Genomic DNA, 23,551 nt, shown 5'->3' on the forward strand with positions numbered 1-23,551 from the left:
GATTGCAACCAGTCGTCCTGTCCCTGCAGCTGAAAAACACCCCCACAGCATGATGCTGCCAACATCATGCTATACTGTTGGGACTGTATTGGACAGGTGATGAGCAGTGCCTGGTTTTGTCCACACATACCGCTTAGAATTAAAGCCAAAAAGTTCCATCTTGGTCTCAGACCAGAGAATCTTATTTCTCACCATCTTGGAGTCCTTCAGGTGTTTTTTAGCAAAATCCATGCGGGCTTTCATGTGTCTTGCACTGAGGTGAGGCTTCCGTCGGGCCACTCTGTCATAAAGCCCCGACTGGTGGAGGGCTGCAGTGATGGTTGACTTTCTACAACTTTCACCCATCTCCCGACTACATCTCTGGAGCTCAGCCACAGTGATCTTTGGGTTCTTCTTTACCTCTCTCACCAAGGCTCTTCTCCCCCCGATAGCTCAGTTTGGCCGGACAGACAGCTCTAGGAAGGGTTCTGGTCATCCCAAACGTCTTCCATTTAAGGATTATGGAGGCCACTGTGCTCTTAGGAACCTTAAGTGCAGCAGAAATTTTTTTGTAACCCTGGCCGGATCTGTGCCTTGCCACAATTCTGTCTCTGAGCTCTTCAGGCAGTTCCTTTGACCTCATGATTCTCATTTGCTCTGACATGCACTGTGAGCTGTAAGGCCTTATATAGACAGGTGTGTGGCTTTCCTAATCAAGTCCAATCAGTATAATCAAACACAGGTGGACTCAAATGACAGCACCTGAGTTAAATATATGAGTGTCACAGCAAAGGGTCTGAATACTTAGGACCATGTGATATTTCAGTTTTTCTTTTTTAATAAATCTGCAAAAATGTCAACAATTCTGTGTTTTTCTGTCAATATGGGGTGCTTGTGTGTACATTAATGAGGAAAAAAGATGAACTTAAATGATTTTAGAAAATGGCTGCAATATAACAAAGAGTGAAAAATTTAAGGGGGTCTGAATACTTTCCGTCCCCACTGTATGCTCAAAGAATAATTGTTTAGCATGGAGTTCAAGTAGAACTGACTTAGTCAAGGGCATGATGGAAACTTTTCTTGCTTATACAGTATAACCAATTGTAGGCCTTCTATGGTGTCTGCTCTTAGGTAGGACTTTTTTGGAGGTATCAAATGGAATGGAGGTTCGATATACATGTAGGAACCGACACTTGTCATAGACCAAAAGTATAAGCCGCAGATGTCATCTAATTCCACTTCTTTTATTTTGCTTAGAGATTGATAATGTCGGCCAGTGTCATATTCAACTGGCGCAGGCCTTGCGAGACGAAGCAAGGAGGATGGAGGATTTCCGAGAGAAACAGAAAGTCGAACGTAAAAAGGTAAGATAAAAATACAATACTTTTGATGTCCATCAAGGGAGCAAACGGTGTTTGAGCAACACAGACAGTTTTGATTTCCGATGACTGATCAGTTTGTTACGAAGTACCATTGTCCTCAATAAATGTGGTAAGTGAAATAGTACCACTCCTGGTGTCCCCCAGCTTCAACAACCACCTGTGGGTGCTATGGATGCTAAAGGGGCCCATCTGTTCTGCCCCACTAACTTGTAATTTTAATGTTTTGCATTGAACTGCTCCAGGTTATGCTTGTTTTGTAGTATGCTGACATCTAGTGGCGGTTTTTGGCCACTACAACTTGTTCACTAATGCAAATTTAGTTTCCCCCTCTTTCCACCCCTCCTGTTTAGAGCTAGTTGGTTCAGTCCTGGCTAGACCCTGACCATTTTCTTCCATGTTCCCTCAGTCCTTTTACACTTCAAAAATTAGAGAAACATTCTCTGTACTGCAAATAGCTGAAGAAATTTTGTGTTGGATTTAACTTAGCTCCCAACTGTCCCTGATTTCGAGGGACTGTCCCTGATTTGGAGCAATGTCCCCCTGTCCCTCATTCCTCCTCATTTGTCCCTCATTTTGGTCTGATCTATATATATATATATGTATATAAAACGCACTTTTTATCTATCAAAAAGTGTTTTCCAGCACTAAACCTTTCATCTTATTTCTAACGTGCTACATTTGTAAATTCCAAAAGCCAATATAAAGGAATAGTAGTGGTAAAAAAAAAGCACTTGTGGGTTTAACCAATCTTGTTTTTTTGTACAATTCTCCTTTAAGGGGGCGTGTCCTATGCCTGCATACTTTTGCTGATAGGTGTCCCTCATTCCCATCTCAAAAAGTTGGGAGGTATTCTTCTGTGTTTAATTGAAGGGTTAAGGTGACTGTGGATAGTGCCCAGTCAGCCGGCAACCATACTGTCTGGAAAGCCTGGGTCTAATTTGGTATGTCAATGCATAAAGCGGCATTTGCAAAAGAACATTATGTCCTTCTCATAATACTCCAGCAATAAACATGCAGATCATACAACCACTGTTCTCCATATTGAACAAGCCTTTTTATTGCTAGTCAGTCATATGTACAACTGACTCTCGCAGTGTCTCTGTCCTTACTCAGACTAGGGACAACACTGTGCTACCCCAGCTTCTAAACCTGCAAACCTTTCTTAGGACTATGTTCAAATCCAACTGATGAGATCGTATCTGCCAGCGCAGAACTGACAGGGTTATTTGTGTTAATCAGCTCCCCAGCTCCCAAACCCCCCTTCATGAACAAAGATAACTATATGGGATTTTTCCTTGCTGGAGTTTGCAGAAAAGAGCATCTAAAAAATGTTATGTTATGTGAATGAAGACATAAAACAAATGTAAACTAGGTGTTACCCAATTTGGCTGTAAAAGTGGAAATACACTTTAAAACAAGAAGACCGGGAGAAGGCAACTGTACTGAATACATTCTTCACTTCAGTTTATTCAAATGAAAAGGAGGGTATAATAAACAAGACAGTAATGCTAATAACAGCATATTAAACATAGCCATGTGGCTGATAGAAGCCAGTGTTTAAAAAGTCTAGAAAAACGTAACGTGAATAAATTACCAGGACCAGATGACTTACACCCTAGGGTTCTCAAGGATTGTAGCCATGTTATAGCCAGGCATGTATTCCTAATTTTTAAGGACGGCCTACTGAGTGGAATATTACCTGCTGATTGGCAAAAGGCAAACGTACCAATGTTCATAAAAAGGGCCTAGATAAATACCTGGAAAATACAGACCAGCCAGGCTAACATCAATAGTATGTAAACTATTAAAAGGAATGAAAAGGGACCATATCCAAGAATTTGCTGACAAAAATAGTATCATCAGTAGCAACCAACATGGATTTATGAAAGGCCGTTCTTGCCAGATCAATCTTTTAACATTCTATGAGGAGGTAAACTGTCATTTGGATAGAGGAAGACCTATGGATGTAGTGTATCTAGATTTTACTAAGGGCTCTTTCACATGGGGCGGATCAGTGATGATCCGCCCCGTGAATATCTGCTTGCTCAGCGGGGATCGCTCCGCCGATCCCCGCTGAGCAGGAAAATGACAGGTCGGTCGCTGCACACTGTGCAACGACGGACCTGTCAGAGCGCCGCTCTCCCCTATGGAGGATCGGGTGATGATGGACGGTAGAGTCCGTCGTCACCCGATCCGAAAACGGATGGAAAAGTAGGTTTTTCCTTCCGTTACACTTTTTCGGATCGGAGCGGGTCGGATGTCAGCGGACATGTCTATGGAGGGTCCGTTCAGGTCCGCCTAAAATACCGACAGGCGAACCTGAACGGATCGGCCGTGTGAAAGAGGCCTAAGGCATTTGTTACACTTCCCCATAAATGCTTTATTTACAAAATAAGGTCTTTTGGCATTTATAAGATTGTATGTACCGTGTACTGTACCTGGATAGAAAACTATCCAGGGGGTGTGGCCAGAGATTGATGATTAATGGCATATTTTCTGAATGGTCTAGAGTTGTGGGTTACCCCAGAGCTCTATCCTGGAATCAATTCTGTTTAACTTGTTCATAAGCAACATAAAGGTTGAAGTATGTAGTTCAATCTCAGTGTTTGCTGATGATACAAAACTAAGCAGAGCAATAACTTCATGGCAGAATATAGCAACTCTACAAAATAACCTAGTCGAAATAGAGGGGTAGGCAGCGATATGGCAGATGAGGTTCAATACTGGAAAATGTACAGAAATACACTGGGGAGCTAAACCTATGAATGCAGGTTACATGCAAGGGGGAGAATCTCTGGGAGATTCAAGGATGGAAAGGGATCTGGGTAGATGATAGATGACAGACTCAGTATTAGCATGCAATGCCAAGCTGCAGCAAGCAAGGCCAGCAGAATATTAGCGTGCATTTAACAGGGTATTTACTCAAGAGATAAAACTAAAATTCTACCATTTTACAGAACTCTGGTTAAGCTACATCTTGAGTATGCTATCCAGTTCTGGTCACCAATCCTTAGAAAGGATGTCCTTGAACTGGAGTCCAGAGAAGGGCAACAAAGCTAATAAGGGGGCTACTGTACCTCAGTTATGAGGAACGACTACAAACATTAAACGTATTCTCCCTGAAGAAGAGGCGCTTAAGAGGGGATATGATTGCAACGTACAAATCTTTGGATGGTGATGCTAGCATTGGGAGGAAACTATGTAATCTAAGGTCTGAAGGCACATGACCACACAATGAGGTTGGACGAGAGGTGGTTCAATCTTAAAGTGTAAGTTCACCTTTACAGAAAAATCTGTAAGTTGAACTTACAAAGGTCCCGCTGACCTGGACCGCCGCAATCTCCGATTCTAAGCCCAGGTATATCCGCGTCAGAAGCCCGGGGCTTAGAAATCCTCTCTCCATCCTCGCGTCTTCTCCATAACTGACAGGACAGACTATGCGGCTGCTGATTGGTCGGTGCCGCCCATGTGACGGCGCTGACAAATTGTTAGAATGCATTCAACTCAGGGGATTTCTAAGCCCCAGACATCTGGCGAGGATATACAGGGCCTAGAAGCGGAGATTGCCACGGTCCAAGTTAGCGGGACCAGTGGGGGGGGGGGGGTTCAGGGGCGAGGACGGGGACCTGTGTAAGTTCACCTTACAGAGTTTTCTGTAAAGATGAATTTACCCTTTAAACTGCATAAGGGTCTCTTTACTGTTAGAGCAGTGATGATGTGGAACTCCATTTCACCATGGTGGTGTCAGCTGGGAGTGTAGATAAATTCAAAAAACTTTAATGCCGCGTACACACGGTCGGACTTTTCGTCTACAAAAGTCCAACGGACGCCGACGGACTAAAGCTGGCTGGTAATCCGATCGTGTGTGGGCTTCTCCGGACTTTCAGCAGACTTTTTCAGCCTCAAATCCGACGGACTTTAGATTTGAAACATGCTTCAAATCTTTACGTCGTAACTACGACGGACCCCGAAATCCGCTCGTCTGTGTGCTAGTCCGACGGACAAAAACCCACGCTAGGGCAGCTATTGGCTACTGGCTATGAACTTCCTTATTTTAGTTCGGTGTACGTCATCACGTACGAATCCGTCGGACTTTTGTGTGGTCGTGTGTAGGCAAGTCCGTTCGTTAGAAAGTCTGCTGCAAGTCCGCCGGAAGTCTGTCGGAAGTCTGTCGGACAGGCTGTCGGACTTTTGTAGACGAAAAGTCCGACCGTGTGTACGCGGCATTAGATGTGTTTCTTAGTGAACACAATGTAATATGGAAAATGGTAATGACAAACACATACAGATTGAATTGGATAGATCAGTGTTTTTATTCAACCATACCAACTATGTAAATCTGGAACATCTCCTGGTTTTGTTGCTTGTCCATGACTGAAACGAAACTGGCCAAACACAGTAAAGGTTTAGGCTGGTATCACACAGGAAACTAGGCACGGGATACGCCTGTATTTCGGCCAGAAACAAATGATAAAGTCATGTGTCAGAGCTGGCATTTGGCCGTAAGGGAACAAATACCTTCAGTGTTTCCTATTATGCTGAAATGCTGCCAGTACACTACTATCAGTGATGGATTATAATTGTCTACTTTTCATATACTGATAGTGAATACGTGACTGGGCATTATAAAAGAATCCAGTTCTTTGCATGGTCTTCTGGCACTCATAAAGGTCATGGTTTCCTCCTGGCGATTTTCCGAACATCATTTTTACACCATTATTATTGTGTGTGATATGTTCTAATCTCGATAGACCTGTTGGTTCTTTGGATATGCTGTGGGGACCTGTGATTAAGATAATATATGCAAAATTAATTTGGGCTAAGCTGTGGTGTCAGTGGCGATCCAGTGGTGGACGTCTAGTCGCGTGTAGGCCTTTCACTGCTTGTTTTTTGGAGGTATAAACCTACACCTCTAGTAAAAGGGCAACCCACAGCATTATGGTTCAAGGTCAAGTGACCTAAAGCCTTGGCAGTCATGCCCTGGAGTTCTGCAGTGGCCTTGGACTGATGCTGGGTCTTGGTCCACTTTAATGGAAACCTGGAACAAGTATAGACATAAGGATTCTCACTTTTCATTTTCTGCATTCCTCTCCTATGTTTCTGACTCATAAGTTAAAAAGCCAGGCATCTAGTACTTGAAGAAAGAAGGCTAGCAATGGTAACTCCAATATTTCTCTGGTGATATCTGTACTTTAAGTGTAAGGAAAGCCTACAGTATCCTTAAAAAAAAAAAAATGACCTTAATTTCGACTTCCTTGTTGAATCTAATGCAAAATTGTGATTTTGCTAAATGCTACATATATTTTTTTTTCAGTCTGTCTAGATTTTTTTTCTGGAGGTTATCACTGTTCTTGAAATAGGGGATCTTCCCCTTTTTTTCTCTTTCCTGCTCTTTTTCTTTCCTTTGTTGTATCACCCCCTTTGATCTGTCAGTGAACTATACGACATGAGGCATTGTGTCGCATATGAGCTGTGGTGGTGGTGGGGTGGGGGGTCCCTTTATTACGTCCTCCTATCCCCACCAATTCTATGGCCTATGGGTATACATATGATCGCTAAATGTCATCCCAATTTTCCACCGTTCTCTTAATATTGAGCCCAAAAAAGCGACAAGGAAATATGAACATACCTGCCTCTCCTTTTTTTTTGTTTGTTATTGCTCACTGAGCTAAGTACTAAGTACAAGGCAATGCTTGCTGAAATATATATCTCTATTTCACCTTTATGACCCCCTGTACCACGGTGTGTGTGTGTGTGATATATATATATATATATATATGTGTGTGTGTGTATGTATGTATGTGTATGTATGTGTGTATATATATATATATATATATATATATATATATATATATATATATATATATAATATATGTATATAATCATACTGGTTGATTTTCTCTATGTGGGTAAGTGTTAATATTTTGATTTTATCCTTGAAATTTTCAATAAAAACTATTGGACAAGAAATGGGTGGTGTGGAGGCAAGGTTCTAACAGGTAAACATAAAAAGGGTTGGGGCTTTCATCACCATCTGTCTTCCACGTAATTAATGTAGCCTCCTCTAGTGTGCTACTAGTGTGAGAGTAGGTAAACCATATCCTCACTCATACTTAACCAGTGAGTCTCTAATTGGGTCAGGGTTATTAGTGTTCAGGGCAGCATGACTCATACAGACAGCTCTCTGGTGCCTCCCCCTGGTACTAGAAACTTGGAGAACATTCTAGAGACTAGAAGCCGGAGGCTAGGAGGGTTGTACTGCATATTGGAACTTAGCCAATCCCCAAGCGGTGGACCTGGCAGGGGGCTAAGTGAGCCCATAAATATGGATCATGCTGGGAGGGGAGTTGGGTGGAAGATAGAGATGCAGTGCTGAGGGGACTGTTGGCTCCCCTCGAGGGACCCCTGCCTGGAAGGATCCTACTATAGGAGTAGTTGGAATGAGGCTTTCCTGACAGGCAGCAGGAGCAAGGAGAGGACAGTGTGAGTACTACAGCACGGTGCAGGGAATTACATAGGGAGAGTCTGCCACATGTAGCAAGGCTCTCTGGAAGATACTGATGTCCTTAAATCTTCCCTACCTTGACCTGGGAGAATCTCTAGAGAGTCAGTGGGGTAGACTGTGTAGAAACAGCCAGGTGGGCTGGTGAAGAGGCAGTCAGGTAGGCTGGTGAAGAAGCGGTGGGCTGGTGAAGAGGCAGTCGAGTAGACTGGTGAAGAGGCAGCCAGGTGGGCTAGTGAAGAGGCAGCTAGGTGGGCTGGTGAAGGGACAGTTAGGTAGACTGGTGAAGAGGCAGCCAGGTGGGCTGGTGAAGAGACAGTTAGGTAGACTGGTGAAGAGGCAACCAGGTGGGCTAACATTTCATGCAGAAGTAGAGCTGGGATCAGTGTCTACAAGGGAGTGGAGGTACTCCAGGATGCAGTTCACAACACATTTTGCTACTTTCTAAAGGGACTGAGAGTTCTTAGCCTGTAAGGGGCTGTTGCTGATCTAACAAAGATTGTGAGCTAATTAATCAGAGCTGTACAATCAAATGAGGAGCAATAAATTGGAGTTGTACAAGATAAAGGAGAAGAACAAAGTGGAGCTGTGTACATAGGGAGGAAATTGTCCCTGGTTTTGTTACTTTTAAGTTGGGCATCCCATAATTCCCATCCCCACTCAAGTTATTACCCCCCTAATAAAACAAAAACAAAGCTCAAGGACTGGTCAATGTGTTCAGATGCAAGCTGAAGTTGTATGCCTGGCTGTGCAGCAGTGGGGAACCCTGTCATTTGCAACCACTACGGGGGTAGTGCTACATTAATATTTATCATCTGTACCCTGAAGATTTGACAACAATTCACAATTTCATCCAAGTAAATCCAATAATTGACACCTGTGCATGTAAGCAGGGGTTAGTACCCCTTTTAGGGAAACTCCTCCCCTGGCTGAATGTATTGGTTGGGCTAGCTTAGTCACTTATTATCTAGAGCCAGAAGAGCATGGGGCAGAGGGTGATGGGGTAAAAGGCTACCCTTAGTATACTGCCAGGTAAGCTTGAAGCCTTAGGAAGTGAACCCTTTCGGGTAGGTACAGGTTTAGCTGGAGAACCCATTGATGGGGACCTACAGCGAGGACAATGGAAGAGAAGAGGTGGTGGTGAAGGGTGTTTTGACCAAAAACTCTACATTATGTTTCTGCTACAGTAAGTGTTAAAAGGTTGAACGTGTGGACATTCCTTGTTTCTGGAGGTGGGCCTCAGGTCTGGAGAGTATCATATGGAGTGATCAAGATGGTGGAGTTTCTCAATGTTACACGTTTGGGTGTGTACCCTATCTTATTCCTGTACATCAGGACAGTGGGAAGGGCCCTTGGCCCTTGGTTGTTGATGGTGGCAAAAAGGGGTGCTGAAATGAATCGTTGCATTGATGCATCGCGATTCGGGTGTCCCTGATGCGGCATCGATGCATAAGGACCAGAAAATCGATTGCAGGTGACATCATAACGACTAACCCCGCCCCTCCCGGAAAAGCGCTCGGAGCGTATTTTTAAAATTACTTTATTTTAATAAATGCCGTGTTACAATGAATGAAGTGCACCGCTGTATGTGCTTTTTAAAAAAATATGTCACTTCATACCGAATTTCACAGTAGTACGATACATCCCGCTCATGTGACTCCCGGGCCCCCCGCCCCGCCTCTCTCGGCTCTCCTCTCACGTCTTCTGAGTCATGACGTCAGTGGGGAATTCTCATCCCCGCCCGCTGACTATAGCTATCGTATCAGAAGAGAGGCGGGCGGGACTGAGAATTCCCCGCTGACGTCAGGACTCAGGAGACGTGAGAGGAGAGTGGAGAGAGGCGGGGGGGGGGGGCGGGAGTCACATGAGCGGGATGTATTGTACTACTGTGAAATTCGGTATGAAGTGACATATTTTTTCAAAAAGCACATACAGTACAGCGGTGCACTTCATTCAGTGTAACACGGCATTTATTAAAAGAAAATAATTTTAAAAACAGTAAGTAGAGTACAAATGTGTACTCTACTTACACCTCACGCTCCGTGCTGACAGGTCCCTGGCTATCCTGTGCACATTCCACTGTTAACTCCTAGTGTGCTGGAAGGTGCAAACAGGAATGCCAAGGAACTGCGTTTGAGGAGCACAAGTGGCTGCGTTTGAGGGGCACAAGTGGCTGCGTTTGACTGGCACAAGTGGCTGCGTTTGACTGGCACAAGTGGCTGCGTTTGGCAGGCACAGGTGGCTACGTTTGGCAGGCACAGGGGCTGCGTTTGACGGGCAGTTGGGCACAGGTGGCTGCGTTTGACAGGCACAGGTGGCTGCGTTTGACAGGCACAGGTGGCTGGGTTTGACGGGCACAAGTGGCTGCGTTTGACAGGCACAAGTGGCTGCGTTTGACGGCCACAGTGGCTGCATTTGACGGCCACAGTAGCTGCGTTTGACGGGCACAAGTGGCTGCATTTGACGGGCACAGTGGCTGTCCACGGCGCTGGCAATACTACTGTGGGCATCCGGCTGTGAAAGCTTGCAGCTTCACAGCCGGGTGCGCATGTCTCACTGCGCTTTCCTGCATAGCCAGGCATAGCCCGGCAATCTTTTGGGAACTGTGATGTGTCCCAGAAGATTGCAGGGTGGAAGGGCCTCCTAGGCGGCCCAAGCGGAAGTGGGAGCTCGTCGGTAATCGTGATGCATCGCAGAATCGAATCGTTGACCAGATAATCGTAATCGAATCGTGAGACCAGTGAAGATGCGCACCCCTAGTGGAAAATGGGGGCCCTGCTAACATGCACACTTCCTGACACCAAGGGATGGCATTATGTAGCTAGATCTGGGTGGTTCTTCAATTCTTACACCTCCCATTCTGTTTTTGGACAATTGGCATCTGCTTTGACACATTCCATGGTAGGTGCTGGAGCCACCTGTGTATATAAATGTTGGAGCATGTTCCTGACACTTATTAGAATGAATCAAGTGGCTTGGATAGGATGCGAACTGTCTTCAAGATTTAAGAACAAGTTCAGTTGAATGCGACTAACCACTTCAAGCTATTCCATGACCTGGATGAATAAAAACTTTCACAGACAAACTGAGGAAATGCTTTCTCCTGCCTGGAGCAGACTGATGACATCATCTTAGCCTAGTCAGATACTGGACTGAACGGTATCTTTTTGATGATATAAATTTTTTTTTAAGTATACTATTTCTGTATTATGTATTGTATATTAGGAATTTAATCATGCAGATTTTTTAACTTACTGAGAGGACCACTTTGAGTCTGTGAATTGCTTCGAATTGCTGGCAAATTGGGCCCAGTTGAATGTCATTTTGGGCAGGCTGATCTGGTCATACCTAGTTTGCAGTCATACCATTACCTGCAATAGGATTTTCATCTTCTTATCCGGTTTCTTATTGCAGAAACTTGTATTAATTTTGCTTGATGGGAGTAGATTGCTGGATCATCACTGGTTGCTGGATTATCTCTCATCGTAGTTTATACTCTAATGCAGTGATGGCGAACCTTTTTGAGCCCGAGTGCCCAAACTGCAACACAAAAGGACTTATTTTTTTCAAAGTGCCAACACTGCAATTAAACCTGAATACCAAGGTTTTAGTTTAGAAAAAAACAACTCGTACAGTGTCCAAACTAATTAACAGCTTTTGTTTAAAAAGAAAAACACAATAACAGAGCTTTCCATTAAACATTTTTTTTTTATTGAAAAAAAAAAAAACAACTGTACACGTGCATGTATTTGAAAATGCCCAGCAAAGGCATCTTTACCAATGCCCAGCCAAGCCGTCTTTACCAATGCCCAGCAAAGCCATCTTTAGCAATGCCCGGCCAAGCCATCTTTAGCAATGCCCAGCCAAGGCATCTTTACCAATGCCCAGCCAAGCCATCTTTACCAATGCCCAGCCAAGCCATCTTTACCAATGCCCAGCAAAGGCATCTTTATCAATGCCCAGCAAAGGCATCTTTACCAATGCCCAGCAAAGGCATCTTTACCAATGCCCAGCCAAGCCATCTTTACCAATGACCAGCCAAGCCATCTTTACCAATGACCAGCCAAGCCATCTTTACCAATGCCCAGCCAAGCCATCTTTACCAATGCCCAGCCAAGCCATCTTTATCAATGCTCAGCAAAGCCATCTTTATCAATGCCCAGCAAAGGCATCTTTACCAATGCCCAGCAAAGGCATCTTTGAAAATGCCCAGCAAAGGCATCTTTGAAAATGCCCAGCAAAGGCATCTTTGAAAATGCCCAGCAAAGGCATCTTTGAAAATGCCCTGCAAAGGCATCTTTGATGGGCAGAGTACTGCAGAGTATGGGCAGAGTACTGCAGAGTATGGGCAGAGTACTGCAGAGTATGGGCAGAGTACTGCAGAGTATTGCAGAGTACGGGCAGAGTACTGCAGAGTACGGGCAGAGTACTGCAGAGCATGGACATTTCACAAAAAAGGTACATAATAAACACAGAATTGTAGAGGAGCAACTCACGATTTGGTCCAATGTCCTCTGAAACCGCTGACACCGCTCTGCTGGGTCCGCTGTAGATACAAAGGGCTGGAATAAAAAAAAAATTGTCATTGTTGTCTATAGGCCAGGACACAGGTTCAAAGTACTGCAGAGTATGGGTAGAGTATGGGCAGAGTATGGGCAGAGTATGGCAGAGTACCTCAGTGTATGGGTACTGAGAAGCGCTGTGGGCTGGATCTGTAGTGCCCACATCGCTGCTCAGTAACCATACTCTGCAAACGATCTCTCCCCCTCCCCCTCTCCCCTCACACTGTAGGGCGCGCGGGAGCCAGATTCTGGGAGGACGTCCATGGACGCCCTCCCAGAATAAGCCGACCACGCTGTAGCCATCTTTCGGCTATGGCGGGTCGGCAAGTGGATAATAACTCACATTTTACTCCTTGAAATCTGGGCTGCAGTGTGGGGTCAGTTCCTGGGCGCTCTGGTGTGTCCGATGAAGGGATTTCCCACAGGTGCGTCGGCAGGGAACGTCAGATGAAGAGACGTCAGATAAAGAGAACGGGGGGCGTGGCTTCAGCGCTCTCGTTTGGCGGGTGCGCCATGCCCACTTGGACACATCGCTAGCCCCAGAGAACTATGGGAGATATAGTTTGCGGGCGCGGTGTAGACGATTTGTCAGTGTAATTTCTGAATTGTCACGGCATGCTCACAGAGACAGCTCGACGTGCTGGCAGCGGCACACGTGCCACGTGTTGGCCACCGCTGCTCTAAGGCAAACAAAGATCTCACTTTCTGTGACAGAATTTGAAACCTGTTTTACTTTGTTACTTTTTTTTTTTGCCGTCATTCATTCCAGTGCATCCTGTTAGATTAGGTTATTTTTGGTTGTTGTTACGGGTGTGCAGCCAGTATGGTCTCACTGGGCCTCTGCATGGAAAGTGTTTTTGTTTTTTGTTGCTAGCAATAACCATCAGATTTATCCTTTCACTGTCCATACTGCATTAGAAGTATGAGGTTTCTAGAGTCAACAAGAAGAGTTTTTTCCACTCATGTCCTCTTATGAGACCTGTTTTAGTATTGCTTTGAGACATGCTTTGAGGTAGTTTTTTTTTCTTATATGTACAGTATCATAGTTAGATTTCTGAAATCATGTTTAAGCAGAACCTTTGCCCAAATGTTACTCACATGTAGTTGGGTCATTGTATTCACACAAATCTTGTTCCTCTTTGAAAAGTGTTTCTACGTTCTGCGCATGTGTCTCTTTATGCACCTTTGTCTCTTTATGCCTTTACTTTTTGCATTTAACTACTGCATTGCATCTTGGAGATGCCACATTGAAAAGTTTGTAAGGAACTGTGACAGGAACTTTAAAAGAATTGACCCTATTTGTTGCATGGTGGGAAGTTGTCCTCAATCACCTGAAAGGTTGCTAAGGAAAGAAGGTCATTCTGCTGAGGCAGTCAAAGATATATGAGGTGTGTTCAGAAAGTAATAAGAATGATATTTTAAAAATTATTTTATTGAAAAAATTTACACTTGAACGTTGTCTTCTTCAAAGTATGCACCTTGTAAGTGTTCACAACGCTCCCAGCATTTTTTTTCCATTCTTCATAGCATCCCTGGAAGTCTTCAAGTGGGATGGTTCTCAGAGCATGCGTAGTGGCTCTTTGGACATTACCCACACTACCAAAATTGTGTCCTTTAAAACCCTTCTTCATCTTTGGCAATATGTAAAAGTCGCAAGGAGGAGCCAAGTCGGGGCTGTAGGGTGGATGGGGAAGCACTGTGTTTTTCAGCCAAAAACTCTTGACAGCCAAAGCACTGTGACTTTTCGTGATGAAGAATCCAAGTTGAGCTGATCTCGGGATGCACGCGAAAAACTTTGTCTCAAGTGACCAAGAACTTCTAGGTAAAATCTTTGATTCACAGTTTGACCAGTAGGTACAAATTCCTTATGGACAATTCCACGTGAATCAAAAACAATGACCATTGATTTGACTTTTGATTTGCTCATTCCAACTTTCTTGGAGTGAGGTGACGTGGGAGTGTGCCATTCTGAACTTTGAATAAAGTGTATTGACTGCGCTTAGGACAAGGTGTAGGTGTGCAGCCCTGTAGGTGTGCATGTGACCAAAACCTAATATGCATGCAATCACCTCCCCTTATATGGTGCTGAGCTGAAGAAATAAAAGCGAAATCCTACCTGACACGTACATCTGCTTTGGATAAAGGTTTTGCATAAATAAAAGCTGATCATTTGTAAGTTTGTCCTGTTGAAAAACAACAGATCTAACAGATGAAAATAAAGGAGGGAAAACCTGAAAAGGAAAAAAAAAACTAATACAGCCACTAATACAGCCTTGCTGAACTTTCCACCTTATTACACTAGGAACAATGGCAACACTGTTCGTTGCCCACGGTAGGTGAGCTCTGATATTTTGTACTTCTTATTTTAAGGCTGGGTTCACACTATTATGAAGTGGATGTGGGTTTTCCCTGCATCCAATTCGCATAGCAGGAGATTGTGACTGGCTCTCAATGGAGCTGGTTCACACATCACCACAGCGGCCATGGTGCGAATTGCACAGGAGTCCTGTGCATCTTTTGGTCCATTTTAGGTCCGAATTCAGCCCAAAATTTGGTCTGAAATCGGACCTGTGAATGGAGACGCAACGGACTCCTGCTGTAAGCCGCTACGTTTTCCAGTGTGAACCCAGCCTAAAGTATAGGGCCTTTCCTTTACACCATGGGTGCTCAACCTGTGGCCCTCCAGCTGTTGCAGAACTACAAATCCCATTGTGCCTCTGCCTTTGGGGGTCATGATTGTAACTGTTAGTTTTGCAATGCCTTATGGGACTTGTAGTTTTGCAACAGCTGCAGGGTCACAGGTTGAGCATGCCTGCCGTACAATATCAAAAAGATGGAGGTAAATTGTGTCTGCTATTAACTGGCCAACATCCCTCTAATGTCAATAGAAATAGAAGATTTTCCCCTTGAGGTGGGACTTGAAAGGCACAGATTGTGAAACAGTATTTAAAATAACAGTATTTTAAAAATATCAAAAAGGTTTACAAAAAGTAATGCAATATAAAAACATGAAATATTAGCCCAACATGATTATAAGCAACATTGCGTGTAATTTGAAAGAATGATGCGCATACGTGATGAAAATGATACTGTTTGCATTCGTAGTTCCTACGCATTACGGAGTATATAAACTCCTTCTTCAGGAATAATTCGATATGCAAAGATGAGTAACACTTCTAATCCAAGAATACACAAATATATGTTCTACATCCATTGGATATTGAAAGATATTATGGCAAATATAGGGACAAGAGGGAAAGAGGGGAAAGAAACTATTTGAATACTAACTTGCTCAATGGAGAAGTGTGTAGCTCAATGCGTGCAGCAAGATACCAAAAGGCTGTCAGGGAATAAGGAGCAGAGGAGACTGCACTTAACAGAAAATCAGATGCATATGTATATAAGTATCTTTCTAAGGTGATTGTCCACCTCTTACTAGCGAACAAAAGGTTATATATATATATATATATATATATATATATATATATATATATATATATATATATAGTCAGATTTATTCTGATGCAGGTGTTAGTGTTTGTAATGATAATTTACAGGGTGATTCCATAATTTTTTCTTCAGAATTGAGTGATTCCATAATTTATTCCCTGTGCTTGTTCTATAAATCTAACTGTTACTGGCCACCACAATTATTTTTCTTGATTTCTTTTAGTGTTTTTTAAAGCCAGAAAGTTGCCATTTGAAATGCCTTTAGTTTTTGGCCATGTCTGTGATCTGCTTTTTTTCTGCAACAATAAACAACTGAAGGAACATCCTCAGGGACTGGTGATTCCATAATTTTTACCAGGGGTTGTACTCATGTTTGCATATCGAATATCCCTGAAGAAGGAGTTTATATGCTCCGTAACGCGTAGGAAGTACGAATGCAAACAGTATCTATCATTATCATCACGTATGCGTATCATTCTTTCAAATTACATGTGATGTTGCTCATAATCATGTTGGTCTAATATTTTATGTATTTATATTGCATTACTTTTTGTAAACCTTTCTGATACTATTAAAATACTGTGATTTTTTTTTTAAATACTGTTTCACAATCTGTGCCTTTAAAGTCCCACCTCGAGCGGGGAAAATCTTCTATTTCTATTTACCCTATGATAGAAAGAGTGGAGCCTTTTCCTTACACCCTATTGTAGAAGGAGTAAAGCACTTTCCTTCTACCCTATTGTAGAAGGAGTAAAGCACTTTCCTTACACCCTATTGTAGAAGGAGTAAAGCCCTTTCCTTACAACATATGGTAGAGAGGGTAGAGCCTTTTGCTGCGTACACACGAGCGGAAGGTCCGACAGAAAAAGTCAGAGGGAAGCTTTTCATCGTATATTCCGATCGTGTGTATGCCTCATCTGACTTTTTTTTAGAAAATTCTGATGGACCTAGAAATGGAACATGTTCTAAATATTTCCGACGGAACCAATTCCTATCGGGAAAACCGTTCATCTGTATGCTGTTCCGACAGACCAAAAGCGACGCATGCTCTGAAGCAAGTACGAGACGGAAGCTATTGGCTACTGACTATTGAACTTCAGTTTTCTAGTCCCCGTCGTACGTGTTGTATGTCACTGCGTTCTGGATGGTCAGAGTTTGGCCGTGTGTAGGCAAGACCGCTTGAATGGAATTCCGTAGGAGTTCAGTCTGAGAAACCTTTGGAGTTTATTCCGACATTAAAACCGGTCGCGTGTACAGGGCATTTCACTTACACCCTCAACCACTGCACAGAAAAGCTCAAGAATGCTAGGGCATTTGAAAGAAGAAGAGGTCCATGTCAGAGCGCAAGCAGTGGATGACAGAGGTTAGGAAGGGGGCTGTCAGTTTTTAAGATTTCATCTTTTAAATGAAACAGTAACTGAGTCCATTCAAAGGCAAATCAGCCTCTAGTACAACAAACCAGTAGACGGAGAGGGAAACGGGAAGTCTCTAAAGGTTTTACATTTGCATATTATTATTTATCAACAGTCATTTTTATTCATCCTTTACTTATCAGCTTTATCGTGATGGGTCAATGGAAACTATTACATCAAGTTCAGGAGAAGGTTTACCTGGAAGCAAAACGGCCTCAAAAATTCAGCTTGCTGTTCTTATCCATCACAAGACCAAAGAAGAATGCCCCCCTTGTAGTGGGACTTTAATAGACCACCAACTCTTATGATAAAAAAAATATAAGTTTTTAATGGTATACTATAAAAAGACGTGAAGACGTCTACAACATACAAAAATACAAAAATACATTCCATACAGAATGGAATGTATTTTTGTATTTTTGTATGTTGTAGACGTCTTCCCGTCTTTTTATAGTATACCATTAAAAACTTATATTTTTTTATCATAAGAGTTGGTGGTCTATTAAAGTCCCACTACAAGGGGGGCATTCTTCTTTGGTCTAATACGTGAGAGATGGGACCACCATACTCTACATTTGACATGATGGAAGCCTCTTTCTTTCTTATCCACCACAAGGAGCTTCTATGATAAATACAAAAATTTATATTAATGTGTAATTTTGTAAGGCGATCGCTTTAAATATCCAGCCCCGGATGGGAGAAAGGTCTGCAATGTGATCTGCTGTATTTGCAAGACACAAATAGGGGAAACAAATCTTTGTGAGTTTTTTTAATCATGAAATCAAGTAGTGAGTTGGAATGTAAAAATGATATAAAAATATTATATAACAAATTGTCATATTTTTTTTTCTTGAAATATATATAGAGTTCTCAAGAAAAACAGAAATGGAAGGCGCGCACACCTAGTGCATTACCAAAGATAATTTAACAATAAAAATGTTTTATATAAAAGTGGGTACTCACAAAATGTAACTGACAAAAGGCCAAAAAAAAATACATGGACATGCAGAGAACACGGGGTACAGCTAATGCGTTTCGGGGGCGCACCCCCCTCCTCAGAGCTAGACGTGTTCTGTGCATGTCCATGCATTGTTTTTATGGCCTTTTGTCAGCTGCATTTTGTGAGTACCCACTTTTATATAAAAAAATTTTATTATTAAATTATCTTTGGTAATGCACTAGGTGTGCGCGCCTTCCATTTCTGTTTTTCTTGTAGTTCCTTTCGGATTAGCCCATCTGAGGAAGGCAGCATCCACCCAGTTTTGGATACCATATACTGTATACCTTTCACACCACCATTTTATTTGACATCTGTTACTCCACACCTTGGAAGACCTATTAGCACTGGAAGTGATTGTGTTTTTTATACAACAGTTCTCCTTTAACTCCTTCCCGCCGAGCGTACGCAGATGTGCATACTCGGCTTTCTGGGGTTATATGGGGATAATGCCCGCAGCTGCAAGCATTATCCCGGTACTGTTTTTTAGAGCCAGCGATCGGCTATCCAGGTATAACAACCGATGCGGCTAAAAGCCGCTCGGCTGTTATACCGGAGGAGTGGGAGGGGATGCCCCCCCCTCCCGCCGCTCTTACATGGCCTCCCGTTCCTTTGGGAGGCCCGATGACCAATCGGCCACCTCCGGCGGCTGAGGACAAACTAGAACGAAGCCGTGAGCAGCTTCGTTCCAGCCTCCTATTCGTAAACACGGAAGCGTCGTCATGACATCACTTCCCGTTTACTCGGCTGCCAATGGCGCCGGTTTTAAAAAAATACACAGTATTGAGAATCGCCGAAAACGGCGATCTGAATACTTGGAAGTGCAAAGGAGCTATCGGGGGTCTTTTAGACCCCCGATCTCTCCATAAAGAGTACCTGTCACCACCTATTACTGTCACAGGGGATGTTTACATTCCTTGTGACAGCAATAAAAGTGATCAAATTTTTTTTAAAAAAAAAAATCAAAATTTATTAATATAAAAATAAATAAAATAAATAAGTAAAAAAAATTTTTTTTTTTAAAGCGCCCCCGTCCCCGCGAGCTTGCGCAGCAAAGAAAACGCACATCGAAGTCACGCCCGCATATGTAAACGGTATTCAAATTACACGTGAGGTATTGCTGCGATCATCAGAGTGAGATAAATAATTCTAGCACTAGACCTCCTCTGTAACTCTAACCTGGTAACTGTAAAATAAATTTAAAGCATCACCTATGGAGATTTTTAGGTACCGTAGTTTGTCGCCATTCCACAAGTGCGTGCAATTATAAAGCGTGACATGTTTGGTATCTATTTACTCACCATAACATCATCTTTCACATTATACAAAAAAATTGGGCTAATTTTACTGTTTGTTTTTTTTTAAATACATGAAAGTGTCTCTTTTCCCAAAAAGTTGCATTAAAACACCGCTGCACAAATACCGTGTGACATAAAATATTGCAACAATCTCCATTTTATTCTCTAGATTCTCTGCTAAAAAAAATATATATATATAATGTTTGGGGGCTCTAAGTAATTTTCTAGCAAAAAATATGGATTTTAACTTGTAAACCTCAAATGTCAGAAATAGGGTTAGTCATGAAAGGGTTAAGAACAATGTAATGCATAATTCTTTATTTCATTGTAATCTATCGAATCTTTACAATTTTTTTTTTTTTTTTTAGATAGAAGCTGCAATGGACGCAATGCACAAGCAGAAGCAGCTACAATATAAGAAGACAATGGATGCAAGTATCATATTTAGGTCACTTCTCACTGTATAAGTGTACCTGTCTTAGGGCTCATGTCAATGGGTGCTTCGGTCAAACTTCATTGCATTTTTTTGTTGCATAGCTCCACCTGCAGTGCAATGCAAAACAGGTGAAATGCAGGCTCTGAACTGTCATGTGAACGATACACTATATTTTCAAAAGTATGGTTATATTGTCCCCTGTCAGCACTTGTGCACTGTAGCAGATTTTGATTTGCTGAGAATTTGCAAGCTAATAGGAGAAGAAATTCAAGTTCTTCTACTAGTGGACCTCCAGTCAAAACATATTTTCCTGGTTTTGGATAGATTGGGGAAGGGTCAGAACCCCTGTAAAATTATTGCTGTCTGGGATCCCGCATGGAAGAATTAGGCTGGGTTCACACCATCGCCGCATCCGTCGCACAGCAAGGGTTTGGGGCGTGCTGGTTCACCCTTACAGGTCCGATTTCAGCCCGAATTTTGTGCTGAATTCGGACCTGAAAATGGACCAAAAAAGGCACACATTTTTTCGTGAAAAACGCACTGGACCTGCGGCGGTGATATGTGAACCAGCTCCATAGATAGCCAGTCACATTCTCATGCTATGCGAATTGGATGCGGGGAAAACCCGCATTCCAATTAACATAGGTGTGAACCCAGCCTTACTCATATGCCCCGTACACACGGTCGGACTTTCCGACGGAATATGTGCGATCGGAGCTTGTTGTCAGAAGTTCCGACCGTGTGTAGGCTCCATCAGACTATTTTCATCGGAATTTCCGACACACAACGTTTGAGAGCAGGCTATGCAATTTTCCGACAACAAAATCCGATCGCTCAAATTCCGATCGTGTGTACACAAATCTGACACACAAAGTGCCACGCATGCTCAGAATAAATTAAGAGACGAAAGCTACTGGCTACTGCCCTGTTTATAGTCCCGACGTACGTGTTTTACGTCACCGCGTTCAGAACGATCGGATTTTCCGACAACTTTGTGCGACCGTGTGTATGCAAGACAAGTTGGAGCCAACATCCGTCGTAAAAAAACGATGGATTTTGTTGTCTGAATGTCCGATCAATGTCCGATCGTGTGTACAGGGCATAACAGTGTAGCGCAAGCCGGCGGGGACTCTTTCCATGCTGCCCCCCTGCAAAGTGCTGCCCTAGGCCTGGGCCTTGTTGGCCTAGGCCAGGATACAGCGCTGGCCCTGACAATGGGAAATCAGACTTATCTGTGACAGCTGAAGCATCCAAGGTGTGCATACCGGAATCATTTGTAGCCTAAGTTTTAGTTTACCTAGATGTGTTACATAAAAGTATGGATGGTAATTACAAGTGATGTATTCCCACAGAGTAAGAAAACGTATGAACAGAAGTGCCGAGAGAAAGAAGATGCAGAGCAGAATGTCGCTCGCTGCAACAAAAACACTATGAATCAGAAGCAACAGGACAAGGTATTCATGAAACATGAATTGAAACTCTGCTGCAATCCTATAGTAGAACTATGGGCAAGAATGACAACATATACAGTATAAGGTCACCCCAGAATGCCCTCCTGATTTGGATTACAAACATCTCTCTTGCTCTTTGTCTCTACAACATTGAGGCATTGCTTTGTAGTCCACAGAGGTGAACTAGGAAGGCTGATAACATTGTTTGAGATTTGAGAGCAAATCGGCATTACTGGATCTCTGATGGGATCAACAGGTAGTTTTCTGTATTTGCAGAAATTCTGCATAGCATGGGAAAAAAAAAGAAAAAAATCACAACCATGTCTAAGGACTGCTAAGCAGCGATATATTATATTTTTGTTCTTGGGTTAGATATCCTTCACATGCTCTCCCACTGAGGAATGGCGCAAGCAGGGCCGGGGGGGGTCACGAGGGGTAGCTGCCCTGGGCATAGTGGTAGGGGAGTGCGCTCCCTCACCGTGTCGCACCATGCTCCAGCATACCCACTCTTCACCCCATTCACCCACAGCTGACATGAAAAAAAACAAAAAACCCATGCGCAACTACCTTCTGGTTGCTCAAAAGCAAGTGATTGGCCACCCCATGTGCAGTTCACCCTCCATGGCATCCATGGGCAGCTAGAGCAAGGGGCCAGAGAATGGAAGTAAGGCAGTATACCCATTTCACGTCATGCATAAGTAACAGTGAAAGGTGGGGCGCAGTTCTCCGACCTTGCCCTGGGCGCTGGGTAAGCCTCTCCTGCTACTGGGCACAGGTCTCTACACTTTTGTTAGGATGATGCAGGCTTTAACCATATATCCACAGTTTTGCAGTGCAGATAACCCAGTTGCAACCCAGCCTCTGAAATTCACTTAAAAACAGATGCATTTCAAGGGGCAGCACTGTGCTGAAGACGCCCTCACAGTCTAGAAGAGACTTGGAATTTCTTGGGTGAACTTTCCCTGAAATTTTGTTTAAATTTTGACATTTGAAACAAAAAGCATTGCAGTCAATGTGAACTTTTTTTCTTTTTTTTTTTTTTTTTTTTGTGGATACATTCTAAAACCATAGAGATACGTTCTAAAAACTTTAACAACATTTTTAGAAAGCATCTCCTATATCCAAGCTCCAGTGCCATGACAAGATTATCCAGTGCCCAGGGGAAAGATGCCCAATTGCACACCCCCATTATGTGCAAGCTTATGAGGAGGAGGGGGAGAGAGAGAGCACAGCCTGCACCTCCTCTCGGCTCTATCTACCTTTCCTCGCCGCTTCCAGCACTGGGCTTACAGAAACAGTGATGCCACTGTCACTACTTCTGTCAGCCTTCTAGTAGCAGGAACCTGCGGTGCCCCCGTCCATACAATACACACTGTCTCGGAACTGCCAAGCTCCCCATTCCCCAATGATATTACTGGCTTATCGGCATTACTGGCTGTCACAGGAGCTCTGCTTCTCGACAGGGGTGTCATCCTGCATTTTCCAGGGGCCTCGGCCAGTTATGGTACATGCATAGTTACATTGGTCCAAGCTGGACCAATGTAATTATGTAACAAAAATATCCATACCTGGAATTTCTCTTTCACCTACTAAAACAGTTGTAATCAACTTACCAGATAAAGGGCTTCTCAACTGCACCCTCTTACTCTCCCAGGGGGCATACATTATAAATATGTATAATGCTATATAAAGTTTCAAAGATAATCAGAGGCTGAGGACATCCTACAGGTTTGGTTAGAAACTGGAGATATGCTGCAGTAGATGGTAAGAGACTTAATCTGGCCATAGATGGTTTGAATCTCGGTTGGTTCAGCAGAAACCAGCTGAGATTCAAACTGTGTATGGGCAGGCTGAATGTACCCAAGTTGATTGATCAACTTAGGTACAACCAGCCTGCCAGATTTTACATACAATTATTGCTAGCGGCTGTTATAGCCACTAGCAATATTCACGCTGGGAGAACCCAATGGCTCCATGAGAGGTATTCCCCCTGTCAACACTGACAGTGTTGATTGGGGAATGGAAATTCTTTCCTGTAACCCGTGATTGCAGGAAAGAAGTATGCTCCGTCTGTGCCAGGCC

At 43.2% G+C, this 23,551-nt stretch overlaps 1 protein-coding gene across 2 annotated transcripts in view; it reads left to right on the forward strand.

Annotated features, from left to right (window-relative positions):
- PSTPIP2 (proline-serine-threonine phosphatase interacting protein 2) overlaps positions 1-23,551 on the forward strand; it is a 166,222-nt gene that overhangs the window by 95,597 nt on the left and 47,074 nt on the right. For both annotated transcript variants that reach the window (XM_073618847.1, XM_073618858.1), the window contains 3 exons: positions 1,237-1,343; positions 19,951-20,013; positions 21,371-21,472. In XM_073618847.1, the coding sequence (XP_073474948.1) occupies positions 1,237-1,343; positions 19,951-20,013; positions 21,371-21,472 (272 nt within the window). The remainder of the gene's footprint in view (positions 1-1,236; positions 1,344-19,950; positions 20,014-21,370; positions 21,473-23,551) is intronic.

This window comes from Aquarana catesbeiana, linkage group LG01, assembly GCF_042186555.1.
Source record: "Aquarana catesbeiana isolate 2022-GZ linkage group LG01, ASM4218655v1, whole genome shotgun sequence".
Taxonomy (NCBI): Eukaryota; Metazoa; Chordata; class Amphibia; order Anura; family Ranidae; genus Aquarana; species Aquarana catesbeiana.